At 34.9% G+C, this 24,380-nt stretch overlaps 1 protein-coding gene and 1 long non-coding RNA gene across 3 annotated transcripts; one reads left to right on the forward strand and one right to left on the reverse strand.

Moving 5' to 3' along the window:
* Window positions 1-4,407: 4,407 nt before the first annotated feature.
* On the reverse strand, window positions 4,408-6,879 carry LOC110705995. Its single transcript, XR_002508172.1, has 2 exons — window positions 6,174-6,879; window positions 4,408-5,900 (listed from the first exon to the last, which is right to left on the reverse strand). It is a non-coding gene; the product is annotated as an uncharacterized LOC110705995 (long non-coding RNA).
* A 2,810-nt stretch (window positions 6,880-9,689) lies between these two features.
* Window positions 9,690-23,810, forward strand: LOC110705996 (DNA repair protein UVH3). 2 transcript variants are annotated; one of them, XM_021883914.1, is made up of 15 exons: window positions 9,690-9,896; window positions 9,974-10,224; window positions 10,446-10,603; window positions 10,698-10,854; window positions 13,831-13,908; window positions 13,998-14,051; window positions 16,082-16,266; window positions 16,360-18,034; window positions 19,754-19,948; window positions 20,171-20,256; window positions 20,416-20,713; window positions 20,812-20,948; window positions 21,164-21,248; window positions 21,782-22,300; window positions 22,983-23,810. In XM_021883914.1, the coding sequence occupies exons 1-15, from the start codon at window positions 9,809-9,811 to the stop codon at window positions 23,631-23,633; spliced, it is 4,617 nt and encodes a 1,538-aa protein (XP_021739606.1). In that variant the 5' UTR covers window positions 9,690-9,808; the 3' UTR covers window positions 23,634-23,810. The 2 variants fall into 2 exon arrangements, with proteins under 2 accessions (XP_021739606.1, XP_021739607.1); XM_021883915.1 differs by lacking the exons at window positions 9,690-9,896; window positions 9,974-10,224 and having other exon boundaries at window positions 10,466-10,603; window positions 10,690-10,854.
* The last annotated feature ends 570 nt before the right edge of the window (window positions 23,811-24,380 follow it).

Here is a 24,380-nt window from a genome sequence, read left to right on the forward strand (position 1 = left end):
TCATTTGATAAATTATCAAAGAATTGTTGCTCATTTGATAAATGAGCAAATAATTGTTTGCTCATTTGATAAATGAGCAAATAATTGTTTGCTCATTTGATAAATGAACAAATAATTATAGCTCAAAATGAGCCAAACAAAAAAAATATAAATTACATTTTTGCCATTACTATATGAGTCATCTCAACAATTGGATCATGAGGTATCCAATGGATGAGATTTGTTCTCATATATAATAGGGTTCTCACATATAGACCTATTCTCACCGATATATATATATATATATATATATATATATATATATATATATATATATATACATATATATATATATATATATATATATATATATATATATATATATATACAAGATCATGTGAGAACCTAGGTCTATAATAGGAACTATGAACTCATTTGGACTATTGATCGCGCTCAATCTAACGGCTCACATTCCACCCGCCTCATTAAGGGCATTTTTGTAATTTCACACGTTGAATGACATTCGTCCTAACTCATGCGCCGCTTTATTTTCTTTCTCTCTCTTCTTTGGACTTTCTCTCTCCTCCTTCCAATTCTTTGAAGGGCGATATTTTCCTTCGAATTTGCTCATTGATTTTTTGACTTCGCAAATTGATTTCCTCAAGTTATTCGATTTTTTCATCAACTTTCTTCGATTTTCTGTTATTTATCGTTTCAGAAGAGGTAATAATTTTGATTTTGTGCATTTTTTTTATTCTGTTGTATTTTATTCAATTAGGGGTTTTTTTTTTTTTGTTTTAGGAATAATTAAATTCTGCGAAATTGTAGTTCTTTTTTGTTTTCTTGAATCAGTTTAATTTATTAATTTGAGTTACAAGTTTGCTTTCGATTTTGTTACGATTAATTCGAGTGTGAATTTAGGGTTTTTTGCTATATATTGTTTGATTAATCTATGTTTTTTGCTGCATCTTATCTTTACACCTTGCTGATCTCTTCGTCAAGTAAGTTATTTGTTTGATTTCTTTAAATTTGATTGATTTTAGAGGTTTTATTTGATGTTCTAAAACTAGGGTTTTTATCGAATTTTGTGCTTAATTTGGTTTTCAATTGTATTTGTCTCTAATCATTCTTATTTATTGTTGAGTTTTTATTGATTTTGATTCTATTCCTAGATGTTTGAGTGGTTATATGCATATTGCAGCTTGTAATAAGCTAAAACTAGATGGTGGGGATGGGATATTAGCTAATTTTGCAGAATTTGGGGGAATTACTGTTTATTTTTCAATGTATGATAAGTAACAAATATTCTAGAAATTGGGATGTTCATTCTCGCTTTTTGTCTCATTAATTTTTGTAAGACAAATAAATTATAGCGATTTCCCAGAGTTGAGTCGTGGATGGAGGTTCGGGTAGTTTCATCTGAATTAATGCCATGGCATTGCTTTGTGGCAACAATGAGTTGTTATCAGATGTTAGGTCAGTTTAACTAAGATGGTTTATGGTTTAAGTCCATATACTTCGAACGACCCAATGAATACTTATGTCATGTTGTTGGTTAATGGGCTGATGTAAAGTTGTTGTGTGGGGCTACTGTCTAGTAGAAGCAGCAAATGTATTGCATATGTTGATATTTGTTGATTGATTACTGAGAATTGGATGAGTGTTTCATTGCAGCTATATAGGACTATGGGTTAGATTGTCATATTGATGGCTTTATTATTGTTGTTGCACACACTAATGTCACTCAAGATTTCAAAAAGGCCTTGTAACTAGCAGAATATCTGATGTTCTGATTGCAACCAACATTACTGGTGAAGTTACTTTGAGGCTTGTGATGCTTAGGAAGAAGGTATGATCTTGTCTTTGCTCATTTTATTATTGTTAACTTCAATTAAAAAATCAATCATGTCTTGTTTATGACTTTATTTTTCCATGGCCTTGAGTCTTTGATTTGTGTGGGTTTTATGAGAGGAAGCTGTGTTTCCGGTAGCACGTGCTTAGATGCTTCAGTAATAATGCATAAAAACAAGGTATGCCTAAACTGTAAGACTTTGGCTCCTATTCTCTCTTGCAGGACTACAATATCTCCTTATGTTCATTACTTAGTTATGATTGCTACTGAGAAAGTTGTACAATTCTCATTTTCGGCTATTGATATACGAGGCAGCAATAAGAGGTCTGCGTCCAATTGAAGGTCTATACCATGTCCAGTTTCCATTTGTAGATTCTCATGAAACATGGATCACTCACTTGTCTCTCTGGAACCTCCAAGGCTTCTAAACTGGAAATTTCATCTGGTCTTAGCAACTGTTTGTGAAGTTGCTAATGTTGTCTTTTGCTCATTTATTATTGTCAACTTTATATACACTAGCCTACTAGCACAAAAGGTAGAGTATTGTGCAAATGCACAAAAGATGTGGGTTCGAATCCCACGCAGGTTCATTTGTATTTACTTTAAGAGATATTTTACTTTAACTTATTTTGTATCTACTTTTATTACTAGAAACTCAAGGTCACTTATATAAGGATTAAAAATATGAACATGTTGGTAAACTAATATGAACAGTTGTCGTTGCCCCATGCTCTAATTTGACCAGTGTTTTTAAGTTTACTAATTTACTTTTGAGTAGATGTAATTTACTTTTGAGTGAATACTATTTACTTTTGAGTTAATATTATTTACTTCTGAGTTAATATTATTAATTTACTTTGATGTTATTTTAAGGGCTATGTTAAACATCACCCTCGTTTTACATACTAATGCCCGCATTTTGTCTTGAACAGACTATTATGCCCCTTTCCTTCTCACTCTCATCCATCCCCCTCTCCTTCTCACTATCATCCATTGAGGCACATACTCTTAATTCTCCTGGCTAACTAGCTAAACACCTTTCTCCTCCATTGCAGGAGCTTCTGTGCTTTCTCCACCATTAATGCACCACCATCTCTCCCACTAACCACTAATACCACCGCCATCACCATCTCATCACTAGCCACCACCACAAACACCACCAGCCACAAGGTCACCACCACCAGTAGCAGCTTTTAGAATTTTATTTTTTAAAAAAAAATAGAGAAGCCACCCAAATATTTCATAACCTGTAGGTGGAAACGTCTGAATTTTTCGTTCCCACCTACGGGTTACGAAATCTTTACGTGTTTCCAACAAAATGCCTATAGATTTTGTAGTCCACATATGGGAACGAAATTTTTGGCTTTTCCAATTGTGGGTTTCGACATTTTGAGGCATTTCCTGACCACTTTTCTTCCCTGAACTGTTGATTTTGCTACCCACTAATGCCTCGTGAAGACTTAGCTTGTAATTCTAATCCCCCAATTTAATTGTTTGTTAATTTTGTTGTGATTAAGGACTTCTTTATAATTACATTTATGTATAGTATGTGAAAAAGATCAGCAATTTAAGTTTTTTGCAGATATCAATCATATAATACGGAGTATAAATTTGGTATTAGTGTATTGGACTGATTGTGTGTTTGATTTTAGGATTTGCAATGTATTGTGTGTTAGTTTTAGAAAATAATAAAGGATGCTTTAATGGAGGAGAAAGCCCATAAGCTAATTCTAATGAAGAGTTCAGAGTAGGTGCTTCAATGGATGAAAGTTAGGAGAGGGGCAAAATGGTATATTTGAGTTGTGGGCGTTAGTATGTAAAATACGGGCGACGTTTAGCATTCCACTAGTTTTTTAAATTTACTTTTAAGCGCTTCTGATTTACTTTTAAGCTATTATGATTTACTTTTAAGCGCTTCTGATTTACTTTTAAGCTATTATGATTTACTTTTGAGATATAATTATTTACTTTTGATTTCTTTTCGAGCTATTTTAAATTACTTTAGAGATGTTTTTTGAATTAATTTTTAATTTCTCTGTTTACTTTTAAGTTTGATTTACATTATGGATTTTTTTATTTACTTTTGAATGTTATGTAGACAATATTTCTAACTAGACAATACCTTTTTAATGCATCATTTATTTATGATATTACAGAAAGGTGAGATTGTTGGAAGTTGAAATAGAGCTTAGTTTTTGACATGTAGCTTATTTACTAGTACATATACTTCTATTCTTTTGATATTTACTTTTGACTTATTTTGAATAACTTTAGAGTGTCTAGAAGTACATAAATATTTATTAAAGTAGATTTACTAGAGTGTTTTGAAGTATATGAAGTTATTCAAAATAAGTATATGTACTTTTAATAAAGCTTGATTTACTTTTAAAGGCAATAACCTATGTAGGAATCGAACCTACAACTCTATACATTTGCATAGTGCTCTACCACTTGATCTAATAGGTTTACTTTAAAGTCTTTTTCATTCAATTTATCTACCACCTATCTAACCTCACTAGAAAACCGATAAACCTAGCATATGCTTGAGTGATTACATGGATAGAAACGCAACATAGTTTTTTTTTTTTTTTTTTTTTTTTTTTTTTTTTTTTTTTTTTTTTGCATAGATTGGCTACCGAATGACTGGAAGTCTAAGCTTTATTAAATCAAGATATCAATGTAAGAGCACATCCAGGGCAATGCGTACACTCCAACGATTACATTTAGCGACTGTAAGTTTCAATAGAATACCTTGGAAAAGTTCTCTGCAACTTCTTTTTGTTTCAGGCTAGCCACTGAAGTATCACACTAACAAGATTGGCCATTTGTGCATATAAAACTAGCTGCCTCTCATCAATCTCAGACATATCTTCAAGGAAATATGGTTAAGAAAAACATCAAAGGTTAGAATAAGATTGTGTTAAGAGGTTGGGTTGATAAAACTAAAGTACCCATGAATTCCAGCACATTTTCTTAGTCAATAATTACTTTACTTCCCAAATCACACAATCCCACCCACAAACATAGTCTCTCCTTTCCCAGTCACAAGAAGCCATTATGACTTACCTAAGATCAACTAACATACAAAACAAAACTACCTCTTGTTTACTGTGATCGCGCTATACGTCCCACGTCAAAAACAAGACAAAAACAACTCAAAATAAAAAAGATAAATAAAACTCAAATGATCAACATGAATTAGCATTCGGATGAACAAAATTGCCTCAAAATCATCTTCTTAAAGGCTGTAGCTATTCAAAAATGGATGATCAAGACCAACAAGACCAACATTTAATTCTACCTTAGCTAATTTAATTGCCACCAAAGCTAGACTAGATTGATCACAACCATATCCAGTAAAATAGATTGCACACCAGACTTATTGCTTATTTTGTATCAATTTTTTTCCAATAATAAAACATCCGCTACAATAAAGCAAAAGGAAGCACATTGTTGAGGAGTAGATGCATTGTTGTAATAGTGCAATATTAATCTTAAGGGAGTGGACAATCGATATGCGTTGTAAAATTCAGGATTTAACCCACTCCCTACCAATGAATTAATTTACTTTTAAAGTGATTTAATTTACATTAGCATAGTTGAAGTATACTTTAACACATTTAGTCACCAAATTATACAAGTAGCATCCAAAATTTACAAAGAACATAAACACCAAGAACAAGAACAAGATACTAGAAAATTCTCACAAGTTCAAACTCCACCATTCATTATTATACAAGTAGCATCCAAAATTTACAAAGAACATAAACACCAAGAACAAGAACAAGATACTAGAAAATTCTCACAAGTTCAAACTCCACCATTCATTAAAATAAAAAAATAAATAAATAAATAAAAACCCAACAAAATTTACCAATTAATACCTGATTTTGAGCTCGAATTTACAGATTGAGTGAGAACTAAGCTTTGTGAAAGAAATCTTTCAGCAAATCCCCAAATTTAAAAATTAAAATGTAGTCTTCGAATCTCCAATAAAATCGCCCCAAAACCCCCAAATTTAAAATGTAGTCTTCGAATCTCAATTTTTCATTTGCACATTTGACAGAATCTATCACATAAATAGAACAAAATTTATTACTTAATTGCAACGTTCATCTTCACATAAATAAATCAGAATTTATATTGAACAACAAAAAAAGGGGGGGTCGATATTTGAATTGTATCACAACACTTATTTTTTTTCAGTTTTAATCAAATTTTCATCAAAATTTTATACATTACGAAAATTGAACCAAAAACCAGTTAAAGAAAGCAAAAAAAACCTTACATAATTGTAATTATACTTGCGTTCAAAAATAAATTAAGATAAAAAATGTTTTACCTAATTTGTATCGAAAAATTACACAAATCTGGGTTCAAATTGTAGATTTCAAGACGATGATGAGTTTCAGCAACATGAATTTCAAAAATTCGCGTTGAATTGATAAGATTTGAGCTTCAACGATCAAATGTGAAGAGTTCAAATGTTGTTATTGAGAGAGGAGAGAGAAAATGGGCTTATTTGAATGTAGAGAGAGAAATGACGCTCTCAATTTTTGGGAAGGAATTAATATTTTTGATTTAATCTTAGCAGTCCATTTTATTATAATTTGATGGCTGATATTAGTTCCTAGCTCTTATTACAGGAGAGGTTCTCATTATAACTTGGTCCTATTTATATAGGAAATTTTGTCAACAACTACCAATTTAAGTCTCTGTTTTGAAAACAATTACCTTTTTAAAAAAAATTTAAAAACAACTACCACAAACTAGTAAAAAGTTAGAGTAGCACTACTACTCTTAAATTTCCGGCAAGAATCTCCGGTGAGTGGGTCCCACTTTCTCCCTTTCCCTCCAATTTGACCATCCGAAATTACCTAATTACCCCTGACCCAACTACCTTCCCTTCTCTTCATTGAATTCCCGCTTAACTCCCCTATACTCTCCCTCATCTCCATTTTCAACAACCTCTGAAATTCACAGAGAATATTCTCACCTCACACTTTAATCTAGCTTAGGTCATTGAATTTGCCCCACTGTTCCTCACGTTTTCTCTCTCTGTCGCGATGGTTCAAACTTTCAACCAAATTGGAGTTGTCGATTCTACTTTGGGAAAGCTGGAGCTTTAATGGAGAAGGGGAAGATGGTGACAGCTGCTTGAAGGACAAATCCCACTTAAAATCCATTCAATTTACCCAAAATGCAAAAAATTGTGAAACCCTAATTTTTCCAATTTTGAGTCATTAAGAACCCTAATTAGCATATAAAATTCTCAAATTACCTGATGTAATGTTCCAGAAATTATCCCTCTTGCTCAATTGTTGAAAAAGGAAGAAATTTGGAGGAAAAAATTAGGAAATTTTGTTCAATTGGAAAACGAACATTAGCTGTTATATAGAGAGGAGAGAGAAACAAAAATTGGAGGGAAAGGGAGAAAGTGGGACCCACGCACCAGAGATTCTTGCCAGAAATTTAAGAGTGGTAGTGCTACTCTAACTTTTTACAAGTTTGTGGTAGTTGTTTTTAAAAAAAAAATTAAAAGGTAGTTGTTTTCAAAACAAAGACTTAAATGGTAGTTGTTGACAAAATTTCCATATATATATAAAATAAAATAATTAGTGATACATTTACTCCTCACATAAAGTACTAATTAACAATTAAATTTAACAACATTCCAATAAATATTAACGATGCAATTAAACAATAACATACATTAGTGACACATATACTAATTAATTATAAAATGTGTAAAATAAGAAATGATAATTTAAGTATTTTGCAAATATTGAAATTTCAACATTTTTTTTAGGTTAAACTACTCACATTCAAACTCATATAAGAATATTGCGTAGTAAAAAAAAAACACATAAGAAAAAAAAAACAAAAAAAAAAACATGCGTAGTATTATCTACACGGGAGAAAAGGTAAAATTGGTAAGAGTTGGCGAGGAGATTCAAAACCACATTCTTTGTGTCATTAGTTCTCCTTGGTTTGCATACTTAACCATCTCTGCTAGCTTGTACTTGGATGTAACTTAAGAAAATTTTATGCTTTTAATTAACTATATTCTGATTTTGGGGCACAAAAAAAATGAGGCCCTATGCTATTAGGCTGTTTGTACAACCTAATAGTCCCTGTCAAGCTGCATAAAATCTGTACCATGCCCAAACTTACATAGCCAAGCGATGACTCAACTTATATTCAAGTGCCAAGCCGCCTATGGTCGAGCATTCAAGTGATGAAATGTCTATAGTTCACCGGTCGTAGGAAAAAGGAGGCGTAAAAGCCTAGTTTAATTTAGCGGCATTCTTGCCGAGCTGCCTAATGCATGTACAGTATCAAGGCTGAAATAAAGGGGCATGGACAAGCCGCTCAAGGAAAAAGGGAGAACCTTGTTGTTTGGAAACCTCCCCCTAATGGTTATATCAAATTAAATTGTGATGCTTCTCTTTATGTGGATGGCTCGGAGGGTCTACGGATCATGGCTATTTAGTTCGTAGGCACTAGAAGATCAGAGGGTGAATGGTCTCCCGAAATCGTAAAGTAGAAGGCATTACTCTCTGCTGCTCATCTAGCTTGCAAGTTTGGGCTCAAGGATGTCAACTTTGAATCAAATTGCAATTGCATCATCTCAAGACTATCCAAGCCTTCTTTCTTCCTCTCTAGACTCCTTGCTTGAAGATGTTATGCAAGTGTGCTCTTCTTTCTCCTTTGTTTCTTGGTCTCATGTAAAGCAGGAAGACAACTATGTTGCTCATCATTTAATCCATTTAGTTCCCATTGGTTTTGAGCAAGTGTGGCCTAACCATTGTCCTAATAAATGTAGCCCTGTATGTAGTTATGGACAATTTGTAAGCAGATCAATGATGGCTCTCTTGCTTGTCCTTAAAAAAAAGGAAATTTTGTTCAGAAAAACCTTTTAAAGAGAACTTTTTGTTCAGAAAAACCTTTTTAAAATTTTTTGGCCTGGAGAAACCTGTTCATAAATTATTTTTGGTGAGGACAACCAAGTGACACTTTCCGACGTTGACTCGCCTTTTTCCTACATGTGTGTCACGTGTCTCCTATTTTTCTAATCACACACCCTTTTCCTAATTCCACTCTATTTTCCCTCCAATTAAACACTCTCTCACCCCTCCTCTCTCTCCTCTCTGTGAACCAACCATTGTTGGAGTTCAGTCAATTCGAAGCAATTGAAGGCTTTCTCAACAAATTTCGACAAGAGGTAAGTGCTTAATTTATCAATCTCTCATGTTTTCGATAGTTGATAAAAAATTAGGGGTTTCCCCTCCCCCCTTTTTAAAATTTCTCAATTATGCAGCAATTATGGTTCGAGGTGGTGATTTGAGGTGTGGGTGTGGCCATCCTATGGCGAAGAGGACTTCATGGACACAACAGAGCAGAAGAGTAAAGTATCAATGCTTAGTTTACAGAAAGAAAAGAAAGAATCGATTTTTAAATTATTCTAAATTTACTGTTTTTGGGTGGGTGTAAATTGAATGCAGGTTCACATCATCACTGATGATGTAGTAGTCATGTTAGAGAAGAGATTAATTGCCTCGATGCTTGTTCATAGAGAGGAGAGAGAGTGTTTAATTAGAGGGAAAATAGAGTGAAATTAGGAAAAGGGAGGGGGGTGTGATTAGAAAATAGGAGGCACATGACATGCACACGTGGGAAAAAGGCGAGTCAACGCCGAAAAAAGGCGAGTCAATATCGGAATGTCCCACTTGGTTATCCTCAACAAAAAAATTTTAAAAACATGTTTCTCCTAGCCAAAAAAAATTTAAAAGGTTTTTGAACAAAAAATTTTCTTTAAAAGATTTTTCTGAACAAATTTTCCAAAAAAAAATTCCATGTCTTCACACTTGCTTCCCGTTGTTGCAATATTAGGCGAACCAAGGAAGTAATAAAACAATACTCTCGAGTTGAGTTAGACTCCTTGGAAGTTTTTTTTTGTTTGGCATTTCAAAGATCATGGGAGTGCACGGTCTATGGGATCTCCTCGCTCCGGTGGGCCGCCGTGTTTCCGTCGAAACTCTCACCGGGAAACGCCTTGCAATCGGTACTTTCTCTCTCCTATTTCATCCTTTTCCCTCTTTCATTTCTCCAAACCCTAATTTTCTGAAAAATTCAATTCAGATGCTAGCATATGGATGATACAATTCATGAAAGCGATGCGCGATGAACGAGGTGAAATGGTGAGAAATGCTCATATTCTAGGGTTTTTCCGCCGCATTTGCAAGCTTCTCTTTCTTCGTACGAAGCCGGTGTTCGTGTTTGATGGCGGAACACCGGCTTTGAAGCGGAGGACTGTTATTGCGAGGCGGAGACAAAGGGAGAATGCTCAGGCGAAGATTCGAAAGACTGCTGAAAAGTTGCTTTTGAATCATGTATGTTTTGCTGCATTGGTTTGTTTGAATTCCTTGAATTTCAGTTTTTATGTTGTTAATTTATTTGAATTATTTGGAATTTTGTAGTTATAATTGTCAATTTTAGTAATTGTATTATCGGAAATCGAATATTATCCTAAATTTTACTTTCAAATGATTATGTATTGAATAATTTATTGTGTTTTTGTTATTGATGTTAAGCCATTGTTGTTGCCTTGCAGGTTAAAGCAATGAGACTGAAACAATCGGCTGATAATCTCCAGAATCAGAAAGAAATGGACAGTGCTAAGGGTAAAGAGGTTGTGTCGGAAAAATCTGACGCGTCGAATAAAGACGAGGCAGCATTGGAAGGTCACAATCAGGAAATGATAGATGAAATGTGAGCGCTTTATTGATGTTTAGTTGTTTCTCCATGAATTATTTAAACTTAGATATGATAAGGATTTTGTAAAGTGTTTCGATTAGTTAAACAGGTTGGCTGCATCAATACTAGCAGAGGAGTCTGGTGAGCTTGGCACTGCATCAAACTGTGCTGCTGAGATTGGTAGCTCTAGTGGCAATGCATCTACTTCTGCTGCAGCGTTTCCCAAAGAAGACGAGGAAGATGAATCGGATGAGGAGATGATGCTAGTGCGTTCTTCTTAACCTTTATATTATTGACAAATAAAAGTTTCCCTCTATTTTATGGTGAATGAGAATGTGTATGTGTGTGTTACTCCCTCTATTTTCTAATAGTTATTCCAGAAAACTTGAAATGTTACCAGGACTTTGACCATTAATATCTTTAAATGACTTTTCATTAAATTTAATAAAAGGTTGATATTTTGAATATCTACATTAAGACAATTTTATAAGATTTTACATATGTTGGTTAAAAAAGTTGGTCCAACTAATCGTTTTATCTTAGTAATTTCTTTGGATTCTTTCCCTAAACAGTTCATCATACAATGTGATTTATGGATTATGATATCTAGCAAATCAGAGGAAGATTATATTGCTGTGGCCTGTGGTACACATCTATGAGTTTCAACCTTACTAAATAACTTTCAGCTATCAACTTAGATTCATATTATGTTTTGATCAAGGATTACTCTTTGAGGTACAAAGTTATGTGTTCCTTATTGTAGTCTTGTCAGTTACTGACAACTGTCAAGTCAATAACTAGGCTTGGCCCTGTCTTGATTTAGTATTAACTTGTTATGATGATTGCTGACTTTTGCATATATTTATATTTTAGAGTGATGGCTTTGGCTAACAGCTTGTTTATCCAGGGTCACTTGCCAAGGTCTTTGCCTCGAACAAATCTTGTTTGGAAATGTCAAGTCTCACATAGGGTGAAACTTTTGGTTCGACTGCAGCATAACAGCATTGAATAAAATAAAAAATCAATACTAAATTGCTAATTAGAAGGATAATTTGGTTCTTTCTGATAGTATGCCTATGTTTAACGATAACAAAATTAGAATCTATCTGAATCTGCATGATGCTGTGGTCTATCTGTTCCTATGTAAGTTTTAGAAGATGCAAGCAGGAGAATAAATTTGCTTAGCTGGGACATTCAAGATTCTACTCGTGTTATTTTGGACTGTGTTGCAAAATGAGTGAAAGACTTTTTATGAGGTGCTTTTATGGATTTTGAGGTTGGTAACCATTTGGTTTTTGTTAAGATCAAGGTACTTTAAACAGAAGCATAACAATTTCTGGGTTAAGTGGGTTTGTAATAATTTGGTAAGCACCAGATCTAGAAAGATTATTAGGCTCCAGCAAGTGGATATAGAAGTGTTTGTTAGGTGAAATCTGAGTGGCCGCATATTTGCAGGTTAGTCAGTGGATAAGTGCTCAGTATTATTATGTAATTAAGAATGTTTACCAACCATTAATTGCTTTTTGGAGAAGCATTGGTTCAAGGGATTGTGGAATAGAATGATATGCCAAAGCACAGGTTCATCACATGATTGCTGTGCAGGAGAGGCTTCAAACATTGGATAGGCTGCAAAGGATGAGTATCGGTATACAGGAACTTTCTTAATCTATGTAAATTTGTGGAGACCCATTCACACCTGTTGTTTGGATTTGTGTATATTAAGGGGTTTATTTTTGGCGTCAAGCATTAGTGAGGGATTAAAACCATTAATAACCAGTTCTGAATTGGATCAAAAGAAATTATTAGGGATTCAGGGTACCAAATTCAGAAGTTAAGTATGTTTTGCTGCTCTGGCTACTACTTCATGCCAAGTATGGAGGAATATGAATGATTCCTGGAGTGTTAGAGCCGTACAGATAGATGGGTGGGTCCATTACTGATATCAAATGTAGTGTAAGATTAGGTAATTTGATATGCCAGAAAGTTGTGTTTGGTGTAGATTGTACAGTTGTAAATGCTGTTTTGGGGAGTCTGGTTATTTTGGGCCTTGTTGAGGCCTGCTTAAGTTGTTTTGGAGATAGTGAGTTTTTTATTTTATTTTTTTTATTTTTTTTTTTTTGGTGGGTGGGGGGTGGTGGTGTCCTTTTTTGGAAGGTTTATTCTGCTCACCAATGACCAATACCCCTTTGGTTGTAATTGAGTTATGCCGCAGTTTTAAAAAAACTCTTTACTTTTGATTTTGAGTCATTACTAGGCTTTACATTGGATTGTTGTATTCTATTTGTTTTTGTAAGATTTTTTTTTAATAGTTTATTAACATGTGATACAGCTCTTGGAATCCTTAAAATTTAGATACCAACAAGAAGTAGTTTACATGGTGTCATTTGGATGACCACTGGTTTTTTTAATGTTGTATGGTATCTAATGTCCAATGTTTAATGAATATCATCAGGTGGGTGCTACCTTTGCTTAACTTTCTTTTATTAAATATCATGCTTGTTGCAATTTGGCAAAAAGGATATGGATGGGCATGTACTTCTTACATGTTTTTATGGTTTTCGTCTTTCATAAGCCATTAGATTAATTCAATCTTCTCATTTACCCTGCTGTGCATTCATGTCATTCATCACACCAATTTTCTTTAATTCGAAGTATTACTAAAGAGACTACCCATTAAAAATTATATACTCCCTCCATTCCTAAATAAAAGCCTCGTTTCTCCCAAATTCATGTTTTAAGTAAAAACTACATATTTCATATTGGTGAAGTGGGGCCCATCATCCCTATTTAGTTTATTTATTCACTTTTGATCAACAATATCCCTCTAACTGCACTATATTTTCTCTTTCGCAAAAAACAATATACTTTCCCTTGTACTTATTATTATTCAACTTTAATCAACTATACCCCATTACTTTCCTCTCCTAAAAATCCATGCCTAACCGAAGGGTTTCTATTGCGGGATGGAGGGAATAAGTAAAAGTTTAAGATTAAAACAGAAAACACTATAATGGAATCCCACTCAATTGACAATTATTGTAACGTGTTACTAGTTGTGAAGTTCTACTATGGAAACTTGGAGTATGATAAGAGCCCTAAAGAGGTACTGGTTTAATAGTATGCTCTCATATGATGCATTATCATTGCAGTTTAAGATCTCTAAATGTCACAATATATACTAGCAAACAGAGTAAACTTTGTGATCTTTTGCATTTTGTTGATTGTGAATTCATCTTTTGCAGCCAATAACTGACGGAAATGTGGATCCAGCTGTATTAGCAGCTTTGCCTCCATCTATGCAGCTTGATCTTCTTGTTCAGGTAAATCAGTCGTGTGGCTTTATTGTTTATTGCTGTGTATTTATTCCATGTCAACTGGGTCTTATGCTCTTTTGATTTTTGTTTTTTAGATGCGGGAAAGATTGATGGCAGAGAACAGACAAAAGTATCAAAAAGTGAAAAAGGTAGCTTGCTGAAGTTTTAAAGTATATGAAATGATAGTTAGGAGATCGGTTTATAATGTTTTTTCTTAAAAAAAAATTTGTTTCCGTTAGTTGTTTCTGTTAAGCCTTTGAATATTCAGTTGAACCTCAAAAGTTTCTTTTGCTAGTATGTTTGTCATTGAAAATTCTTCACTATACAACTTTCAATGACTTAAACTCACTGGTTACATACAGATATGAACTTGTGAATAACCCCATTATAATGAAGGCAGAAGAAATAGTGACCTACCATAAGTGCTTTTATTTCTCTGATTCGATGATACGTCCAGAACAATTAGGTAGAAGGAAAACTGCTGATTAAAAATTCTTGGTTAAAATCCAGGAGGCTTTCTTATGATTTAGGTTATATCTTCAATTTTTAGTGTCTGTGGAGGACATATATGTATTTTATGCTACAAGCTTACAATATTGATTATGTTGTCATGATGAAGGCTTGGAGTTTGAGGAATGAGATCTAAGGAGTGGTTTCTTTATTCCTGCTCATGTTATAGAATGCTTTAGTAGGCTACTTAGTTTTTTTTTCAGAAAGGTTTTGAAGAGGAAGGAGTAAATAAAAATTTTGGTGCTATTCCTAGGACAGGTAATTGTTAGAGAGTCAAGTGAAATCAATGCTGTCACAAGGAAGAAGCTTCATTTTAGAATTACAAGAAAAATGCTTATCCAGGAAGGCAAGCCTAGCAGTGCCAGGAGGTCAAGGAAGAGTTGCTTAAGTGAAGTCTAAAATAAAATTTTTCTTTTTGAGTGTTGGTGAAAGAGGGACTTTTAAAGGTAGGCTTACTTCTGTAAGGGTTGGAGGTGCTCTATGTTCTTTTTTCTTCTCTAATTGTTTATTTGTATATATGTTTTGACAGTATTTGATGGGAAGGGAATTTCTAATAATTGAGGGGTTAGTAGAGAGTGCTCTCTAGTTCTCTTTAGTAATATTTTGTGAGGGCATTAGCATAGTGAAGACTGGAGAAAAAGTGGAGCTACAGGTGCTTCCTGTTTCTATGATTTTTTTATTCTGTCTAAAACTATTAGCTGGAAGGAACATTACAGATTAAATTTCTTGATGAGAGTCCAGGAGGCTTTCTTGAGATTTATGTCATATCTTCTATTCTTAGAATGCCTTTGTGGAGGTCAAACATATATTCTAAGCAACAATAACTAATTATGTGGTCATGCAGAAGGTTTGGAGAAGGTTTTGAGTTTGAGAAATGAGATCTAATGAGTGATTTTCTCTTTGCTAGGGCTACTTAGCTTTTTCTCAGAAAGGTTTATGAGATAAAGAAATTTAGAATTTTTTTTTTTCCGGTGTTCTTACTTCTTAAGACAGTTATCAGAGAAGCAAGTGAAATCAATGCAGCCATCAGTAAGACCATTAACTTCAGAATCCAAAGGAAAATGCTCAGCTCGGGAAGGGGAGCCAAACAGTGTCATGTTGGTTATATTAGACATATGAATGTGATTCTTAAATGGGCTACCTCTTCAAGGGTTTGAGGTGCTCTATGGTCTTCAGTTTTGTTCTCTCTTATTGGTCATATTTTATGTCTATGTTATTCTTTCAACGACACTCAAAGAAATACGAGAATATATATTTTTTTCCTTAATTATGATAATATTCTGTCAAGCTTTAAGTTTGTAACTGGTTGATTTTAAGATATTAGTGCTTGTTGAACCTCTGAACTTTCACTTGATTTTTCCTTTTGGCTTTCATGCTAACTCTTTGATGCCCCTGTATTCAGTTTTGTTCCATTTCTTTTTGTTGTTCGGCTTGTTCCTGTTTGAAGTCTTTCCTTTTAAGATCTGCCTTTTACCTATATTACCCCCAAATGGCCCACAAAATAGGTCCACTAGTCTACTTACCCACTTTTTTTAAAATCATATTTTATACCCTAATGTCCTGCTTCCAGACAAACCGTGTTACAGACTTGCAGTTTTACAGAAATGCAGAATGCATTAAGCCCTTTTGCTTATGTGTTTATGTTTGTATATGTCTTGCATCTACCTAGGCTCCTCAGAAGTTTTCTGAACTCCAAATTGAAGCATATCTTAAAACAGTTGCATTCCGCCGTGAAATTGATCAAGTTCAAAAAGCTGCTGCCGGGAGGGGGGTAGCTGGTGTTCAGACTTCTCGCATTGCGTCTGAATCTAATAGAGAATTTATATTCTCATCATCCTTTTCTGGAGATAAACAGTAAGCCTCTTAATTTATCATTCCATGAAGCTGCCTTATTAACGTGATGCATATTAAAGAATGGTCCCTGACGTTTTGCATTGAATGCACCAGACTTCTTGCATCTGGTGGAGCTGAGAAAACACCTGAGATTCAACAAATGAAGGATAGGAAGGATTCTTCCTTTGATATTCTGAATGCCATGGCTTCTGCTTCCAAGTTTATGACAGAAGCTGAACCAGCTGTTGATGAAGCTGTCCAAACATTTGTCGATGAGAGAGGGCATAGGCGTGTCAGTAGCAGAAGAGCTATGGGCATTCGTATGACAAGAGATTTGCAGAGGAACATAGAATTGATAAAAGAACTTGAACAAGAGAGGACAACTGTGACTATTGAAGCAAACGCACAGAATAACCCTGATATGGAAGTTCATGAATTTCACTGTGATGGCAAATTTAATGAGGCTGTGAATGAGTTTAACTGTGACATTGAACAAAACAGCAATGTGAACTCGTCATTAGAGCCTGCAAACAATAAAGATGCACAAAATAGTGAAACTTGTATAAAGATAACTTTTGATGCTGATGCTGATGTGAAGCAAAGATCTTTGGATAGTGATGATGAATTATTTGCTCATCTCGTGACAGGAGATCAGGTTCCAATTTGTTCCATTGACAATACTACTTCAGATTGTGAATGGGAAGATGGTATGATTAGTGGAGAAAGTGGGATTTTAGTTGATGGGAATATATTGGCTATAAATTCTTTTCATGTGCAAGATGGAGATATGAAGGAGTCTGATGTGGAATGGGAGGACAGTACTAGTCTTATGAATGGTGAATCTGATATGAAGTCTTTTGACATGAAAGACATTAAAGGCAAAGAGATCGGAATGGAATGGCAGGAAGGGCTCACTACTACTGGCGTCCAGAAAAATGCTCGGTCACTTTCTTCTGATGACCTGAAGACTATCTCGAAAGGGTCAGCAGAAGAAGAAGCTGCTTTGCAGGAGGCTATAAGGAGGAGTCTTGTGGATTTAGCTGGTGAAAAGTCGAGTTGTGTATCATGTGATCTGAAGGCTGATGGCTGTGCATGCAATCAACAATTACAGTTGGAAAGCTGCAATCCTTTAACTAGCTCACATCTAGAGAGGCTTTTGGATGGTCATCAGCCATCTCAGTCATTTGTTAAAGAGAATGATCAATCAAATTTGTTGTCTAGAAAGGATATCTGTGCTTCTAGTAAACTTGGCATGCACTCAATATCACCAGCATTTGTTACTGCTGTACCAGCCCCTCACATAGATACTAAAAATGACCTGAATGAGCAACAACTGAGTACTAGCCCAGAAAATGCCCAGATTAGTAATCTGGCTGAGAGTGGTTCCAGTACCCCAATAGACATGGCTGCTGGTGTACCTGTTACACTCCTTGAAAATGATGTTGATGACATTACAAAAGAAAGAGCTGCTCCAGCATGTTATTCTGGTGTACTACCTGAAAATTTAGTTTGTCAGACAGCCTCCATTTTAGAGAAGCAGACGGTGCATTGTGATTTTAAAAAGACTCAGGGAGCAGATGATGCCCACCTTGTAAGCATGCAAGAAAGAAGCCATGATGCAGAGATTACTGCATCCAAAGATGAGGAAAGCACTCTTGAACCCCAGGAAGTTAATGTGGAAGATGAATTATTAGTGCTTGATCAAGAATATAAAAATCTTGGGGATGAGCAGAGAAGGCTTGAGCGCAATGCAGATTCTGTTAATGCTGAAATGTTTGTGGAATGTCAGGTAATTGCTAAAGCTCCGTTGTTGGTTTAATTGTATACTTTTCTAACAGTAATTCTATACTGTATACTATACTAAAATCTGGATTGATTATTAGTTCATCTGACGCACATATACTATTCTTTTTAATTCCTAACAGTAGTTCATCCACTTATACTATACTATATACTATAAGTGGATGACATGCAGACTCAAACTCACGACCTCAAGTTTATCACTAGGAACTTATCTAATGAGCTATATTATACTCCCTCTGTTCTTTTATGTTCTACTCACTTGCAATTTGTGTGGTCTCCTACGCACATGTTTGACCAATTATAACTTTAATTACGGGTTAAGATAAATTATGAAAATATGATATTTAGATACTAAACATTGAAACAATTCTAACAAGTATCTTAAATGATAGTTTTTGCTTTGTACATAAGCTGCAATAGATGGTCAAAGTTATTTTAGTTTGACCCAATGAATAGTAAGTGAGTAGAACAGAAAAGAAGCAAGGTAGTATTACTGGTTATTTTTGCTAAATTATTGTTGAATGTCAATACAATAAAGAAAAATATGTTTTGCTAACAAATTTAACTATAATTTTATGCATAATAGTATACTTCTCTCTGTTTTATTTTATTTTATTTTTTTTAATTGCATCATTTGGACTTTTACACTATTTGCACAATCTCCTCTGACCATCTCTAGTTAGATTCGTCTTGACATTTAATTTTCAAATATCAACTTTTTATAATTTTAACTAAAATATTGTTAAAGATATTAATGGCCAAAGTAATGCGTTGACAAGTGTGAAACCACAAATGGTGCAATTACAACAGCAGCAATAAAGCCTTAGTCCCAAAATGATTTGGGGTCGGCTAACATGAATCGTCATAAGGAAGTGTAAATATAAAGAAAGGCGCAATTAAAAATAATAATAATAAAAAAAATTGGAGGAAGGTTAAACCAGAGCATTGCTCGGGCTCAAATAATATTATCTTTAATATCACAATTTATATTTGATGAGAGAATGGAATTTTTTAAAATTCCATCTAAATGGCTAGGTTTACATTTACATGTGCCCTTTATTTGCCCCTCTACTGTCTGTGGGACATACATTAAGTCTCTTTTAATATTGTCAACCTATAGGAGTTGTTAATTAGATAGGTTTGTGACAGTGAAGCTATAAAATCCAATAGATAAGGTGATATCTATACTGGGGATTTAGTTTTTTGCATAGAACACACTACTTTCTGCCTGTAATTGATGGTGCTACATTAGCCAAACATGTATCTTAATATTGTAAAAGAAAGACGGACTGGAGAGTTACCTTCTTTCATAAGGTAGTGTTTATGAGATTGTCATTCAGCACCCTCCTGACTTAGTTGGGCGCCCTGGTGCTACTGTTTCATTGAATAAGGGTCCTGAAATTTGTAGTTATGCTATATGCTTTTCCATAGTGTTCATTTGTCAGGTCACAGATTTTCTTTCCACCATTTTATTCTCTTTGGAGCCATCAATTATCATCAAATTTCACAATGAATAATCACCAACAATGTTATTGGGAAATAAAGCTAAACAAATAAGAACAAAGCTTGTTGACATCGAGTGTGAAGCATATAATTCATTGTTTCCACTCTGGCTAGGTGATTTTTGACTGTGATCTTTACTTATCTGCTTTCTACACAACACTGAAGAAAACTGTTTGCTGACAAGTTTGTTTGCTTGGCTTAGGAATTGCTTCAAATGTTTGGCTTACCATATATTATTGCACCGATGGAAGCAGAAGCTCAATGTGCTTATATGGAGCTTGCAAACCTTGTAGATGGGGTTGTCACTGATGATTCTGATGTATTTCTCTTTGGAGCCAAAAGTGTTTACAAAAATATATTTGATGACCGGAAATATGTTGAGACCTACTTTATGAAGGTTGGCATCTGTTCTGATTATTTTGGTTCAACTTCAGATAACACCTAGCTTTTAAAAAAGATTAAATGTTATGTTTTCCTGGTCTTGTTTGATTCATTTTTCATATTTCTGCCTAAGTTGCAATTTACCGGATTTTGGCATGAGATTATTTACATTTCCCCTCTTTCAAATAACATACAAGTAAAAAAATAAAAAATTTGCTGATGCATATGGCTTTGCCAGGATATTGAAAATGAATTAGGTTTGAACAGAGAGAAGTTAATTCGCATGGCTTTGCTGCTTGGGAGTGACTATACTGAAGGTATTAGGTATGATGGAGGTTTTGGTGCCTAATGACAATTGCCTGCTTTCCATTATAAACTCTCCCCTTTGTTTGTGTTCTTAGATATCAATTTCTCTTTTTAGTCTGTGCTTTTCACTTTGTGAAGCTTTTTCAAATTGTCCTCCTTTCTTTTACTATGTTTCAGTGGAATTGGCATTGTCAATGCTATTGAAGTTTTGAATGCATTTCCCACGGAAGATGGATTTCATAAATTTCGTGAATGGATTGAGTCACCTGATCCAGCAATTCTTGGAAAAGTGGGAGTGCAGTCAGGCTTGAGCTCAAAGAAAAAAGGGTCAAAAGCTTCGAAGAATGGCACGAGTAATTCCAAAAGTGGTATGGAAGGAAACTCTGCAGCTGATTCTAACACTTTGCTGGATCATGAGGAGGAAGAGGCTAGGAATGACGTCCAAAATTTGAAGCAAACATTCATGAATAAGCATGTAATGCCTGTGTTCATTTATTTAGGCGGCACTCATTCTGTCATTTGCTACTATGGCTAAATTGCTTTCATATTTTTGCCTTATTTTGGTACATGCAGAGAAATGTGAGCAAGAATTGGCACATCCCTCCTTCTTTTCCTAGTGATGCAGTGATCTCTGCATATGCAGCTCCACAAGTAGATAAATCAACTGAACCTTTTGCGTGGGGAAAGCCTGATGTTTTTTCGCTACGCAGGCAAGTGTTATATTATTAGTTAGTATTATTTTCTGCTGTCATTGCAATTTTTTAGTGTTAAACTTTTAATATTTAACTTCTTATCCTGGGTAATTATTTGAAACCTGCTTCTTTTTTCAACATGAGCATTTATAGTATGTTATAAGGGAATATATTATTGCAGTTTATTTGAAAGTAGCAGAAGTGCATTAGTAACGTGTTATGTCTGACTGTAGATTGTGCTGGGAAAAGTTTGGATGGGCTAGCCAGAAGGCTGATGAGCTGCTTTCACCGGTCTTAAAGGAGTACAATAAGCACGAGGTCAGTACCTCTAGTAATCAGTTTGAGAACTCAAGCATTGTGCATTTTGGCAATCTTGTATCTAGTATTTAAAAAATTGGAGAGATTTCTCAAAGGTGTACATAGAGGAACATTAAGATTTTCTGTTCAGAGTTTACTTCTTAGTTGATAATCAAACCAGATTATAAATATGTCAAATTCAAGCCCAAATGGAAGCTTTACCATTCGTGTTGCTCTTGTTCATGGTTATGGACTTATGGTCTCGCTCATGGATAAACACTTAAGAGAGATTGTGTTGGTTAACAGCTTGTGCAAACTTTTAATTTTTAATAGAATTGTTTGCACATATTTCTACGCTTCAAGCTATATAGCCGAATTTGTGTCATGGTGCATCTTCGCACAGGCATTTGCTTTTGGTTTTTTGTCATTTTGGATCATCTTCTTATACCTTTGCTGCATTCTTTGCCATTCATAATTTTGTCCATTAGATGGACCTGAGGTCTCAAATCTCAATCACTGACTTTATGGCTTCTTTTGTCTTTTGGTTTTTGAAGACGCAATTGCGACTCGAAGCATTTTATACTTTCAATGAGCGATTCGCCAAAATCCGCAGCAAGAGAATTAAGCAAGCTGTGAAAGGCATAACCGGAAAACAGTCCACAGGCTTGGAAAAAGCTGATGATTTGCAAGAGAATCCTGCAAAGATGAAGAAAGCTGAAGCACGTGCCAGTGTTAACACAAGGAAAAAGTCTCTTTCAAAAAGAAAAGATTATGTTGTTGGATCACGAAACAAATCTGCTAAAAAGTATAGATCACTACAGCAGGAGAATAAAGAGGATGGGCTGTCAGCCACAGGAGTCTGTACCGAGGCTGAAAAACAGAGTATGAGGGATGCTGGAAGCAGTAGAGTCAGAGGTAGAGGAAAAAGAACAGCTGTTGGTAAAGGTAGGCGAAAGGAGAATTTTGATTCTGAGTGTGATGAGACCAGTATAGATGATCACAACAGCAACAGTGATGAGCATGAACATGAAGTGCTATCTGAAATCATTGAGTCTCCTGATAATGTTCGAAGGGTATGCTTTTTCCCCCCTCTGCCTTTTCATCTTTCCTTGCTGTTGGTTAGGTGCTAACTAATATGGATTAGCAGCAAATTACAGATTACATCTAGTCCTTGGTTGAAAATTGACACGGAATGTTCTTGACTAGACTGGCAACTGTATGGACCTGTTGATTTGCCAACTCCAACTAAATTTTATTGCATTAATATCTTTATCATGCAAATTTATTTTGAGGATGGTGGTGGGAAGAACTGCTTTTGAAATCCTTCTTTTTATTTTTGAACTCAACTTTTTTTATCAGCGCACTCTTAGTTATAGTGATCTAATGGTTTGACCAGCTTGTGCTGTTTTACCAAGTCTACTGACACATTAAATGGCACACTTTTCAATACTGAAATAGTTAAATCTCAAACCTTAATATTAAAACCAATAGGTTTTCCATGTTTGATTGAACTGGGGATCATGAAGCAAGTTTATGTTGAAGTCAAGTCGTCAAGATGTTTAAAGTGGTGACCACTATTCTCCAGTGCTGGACAGAAATGTCTTATTGTATATTTGAACTGTTAATTCTACAAAGTAGCCTCAAAAGATGATCGTTTTGTCCACGACTCCATTCCCAGGGACTGAAAATATCATTACTTGTCAAGTTGCACCATTCTTTTATTTTTCACAAAGGTTGGTTTCTTTGCATCTGCAGTCAAAGCGTGCCCGGAAAGCTGCCAACTATGTGGAAGAAGATGATGAAAGTGATGAGCTACTGACTTCTCTAAATGAGACGGACAAGAATAGTGAAGGAGCAGGTGGACGTGAAGCTGATACGGCTAATGTTAATGCAGAGAAAGACTTCATGTCTGGAGATCTTTCTGGTCCTGGCTTCCCTGGAGACTACTTAGTAATGGGTGGTGGATTCTGTCCTGAAGAAGACGAGGCAGAAATAGATAGTAATCTGTTAGGTTCTATCCAGATGGACACTGCTATTGTTGATGTAGATGGTGAATATTTGCAAATGGGCGGTGGGTTTTGTGTAGATGATGAAGATGATCCGAATTTCCAAGAACGTGATGGAGGTGGAGCATCCACTGTAACTGATGCTCATGTTTCCACTGTAACTGAAACTGAAGAACATGGCCTAACAATTGATCCTTGTGAAAATTCCTCAGCTCCAGTGAGTGTTCTCGATACAGCCGAGGGCTTGCAAAAAGGCTTCTCGTGTGATGTTAATCTAAATCTTGATAAACTCCGAACCTTTGATGACAATTTGCCTAATGTAGCCAACATTGCTGCTCCAACTTCTGTGAACCCATTTAGTGCTCTTCCATATTTGAAAAAAAAGAAAAAGAAACCTTGATACCCGGAATCTCTGCTATATTTTAGGTTTTGCTGTTGTAAATAGTATATACCACAAGATTTTAGGAAGAAGCTCAATCCTAAAATTATTTGGTTAGTCCTTTCACCATGGTTGTACCAGGCCCACCACTACTATTAATAGTTGTTTATTGGCCTCTTTTTGTTATTCTCCCATAAATTTGTTGGCTGCATTTTTTTCCCCTGTATTTTATATTCAGTTTTGTTTTAGAATTTTCTCTGTCAAATTTCCTACAATATTTTAAATAAATAATTAAATCACCACCTTTTGCCTCTTTTCAGTCATTTTTTCAGCCCATTTTTTTTAATTCCCCTTCTTTTTCTTTTCTTCTATTCTATCGATTTTCCTCTCTTACTATTCTATCCTTACTCTACTCTAGTCTTCCTTCATTTAATTTCTTCATCTTTCAATATTAATTCACTGTCAATTGTTCAACCTCCCCACCATTTAAGAAACCAAACCCTAATTTTTTTTCCTCACCAACATCATAATTGCACTACTGTACTTGCAATATCTTGAAAAGGGGAAAGAGGAAGGACAAGTTGTCATCTTTAGTAGTTGAGAGGGGACCAGAAGGTGGGTATCTTTGCTAATGCACTGCTGTACTTGCAATATTTGGAAAGGGGAAAGAGGAAGGACAAGTCGCCATCTTTGGTAGTTGAGAGGGGACTAGAAGGTATGTATCTTTGCTGATGACATTGCATTGAACATCAAAGCTGATTCCATAAC

The sequence above is a fragment of the Chenopodium quinoa genome, unplaced genomic scaffold (assembly GCF_001683475.1).
Source record: "Chenopodium quinoa cultivar QQ74 unplaced genomic scaffold, ASM168347v1, whole genome shotgun sequence".
NCBI lineage: Eukaryota > Viridiplantae > Streptophyta > Magnoliopsida > Caryophyllales > Amaranthaceae > Chenopodium > Chenopodium quinoa.

What these genes read in the sequence shown, in the direction of transcription:
- LOC110705996 (XM_021883914.1), top strand. Translation starts at nt 9,809, where the DNA reads ATGGGAGTGCACGGTCTATGGGATCTCCTCGCTCCGGTGGGCCGCCGT. An exon ending in AGTATCAAAAAGTGAAAAAG is followed by an intron (nt 14,052 to 16,081) that starts GTAGCTTGCTGA and finishes GCATCTACCTAG; the next exon opens with GCTCCTCAGAAGTTTTCTGA. An exon ending in GACTATACTGAAGGTATTAG is followed by an intron (nt 20,257 to 20,415) that starts GTATGATGGAGG and finishes ACTATGTTTCAG; the next exon opens with TGGAATTGGCATTGTCAATG.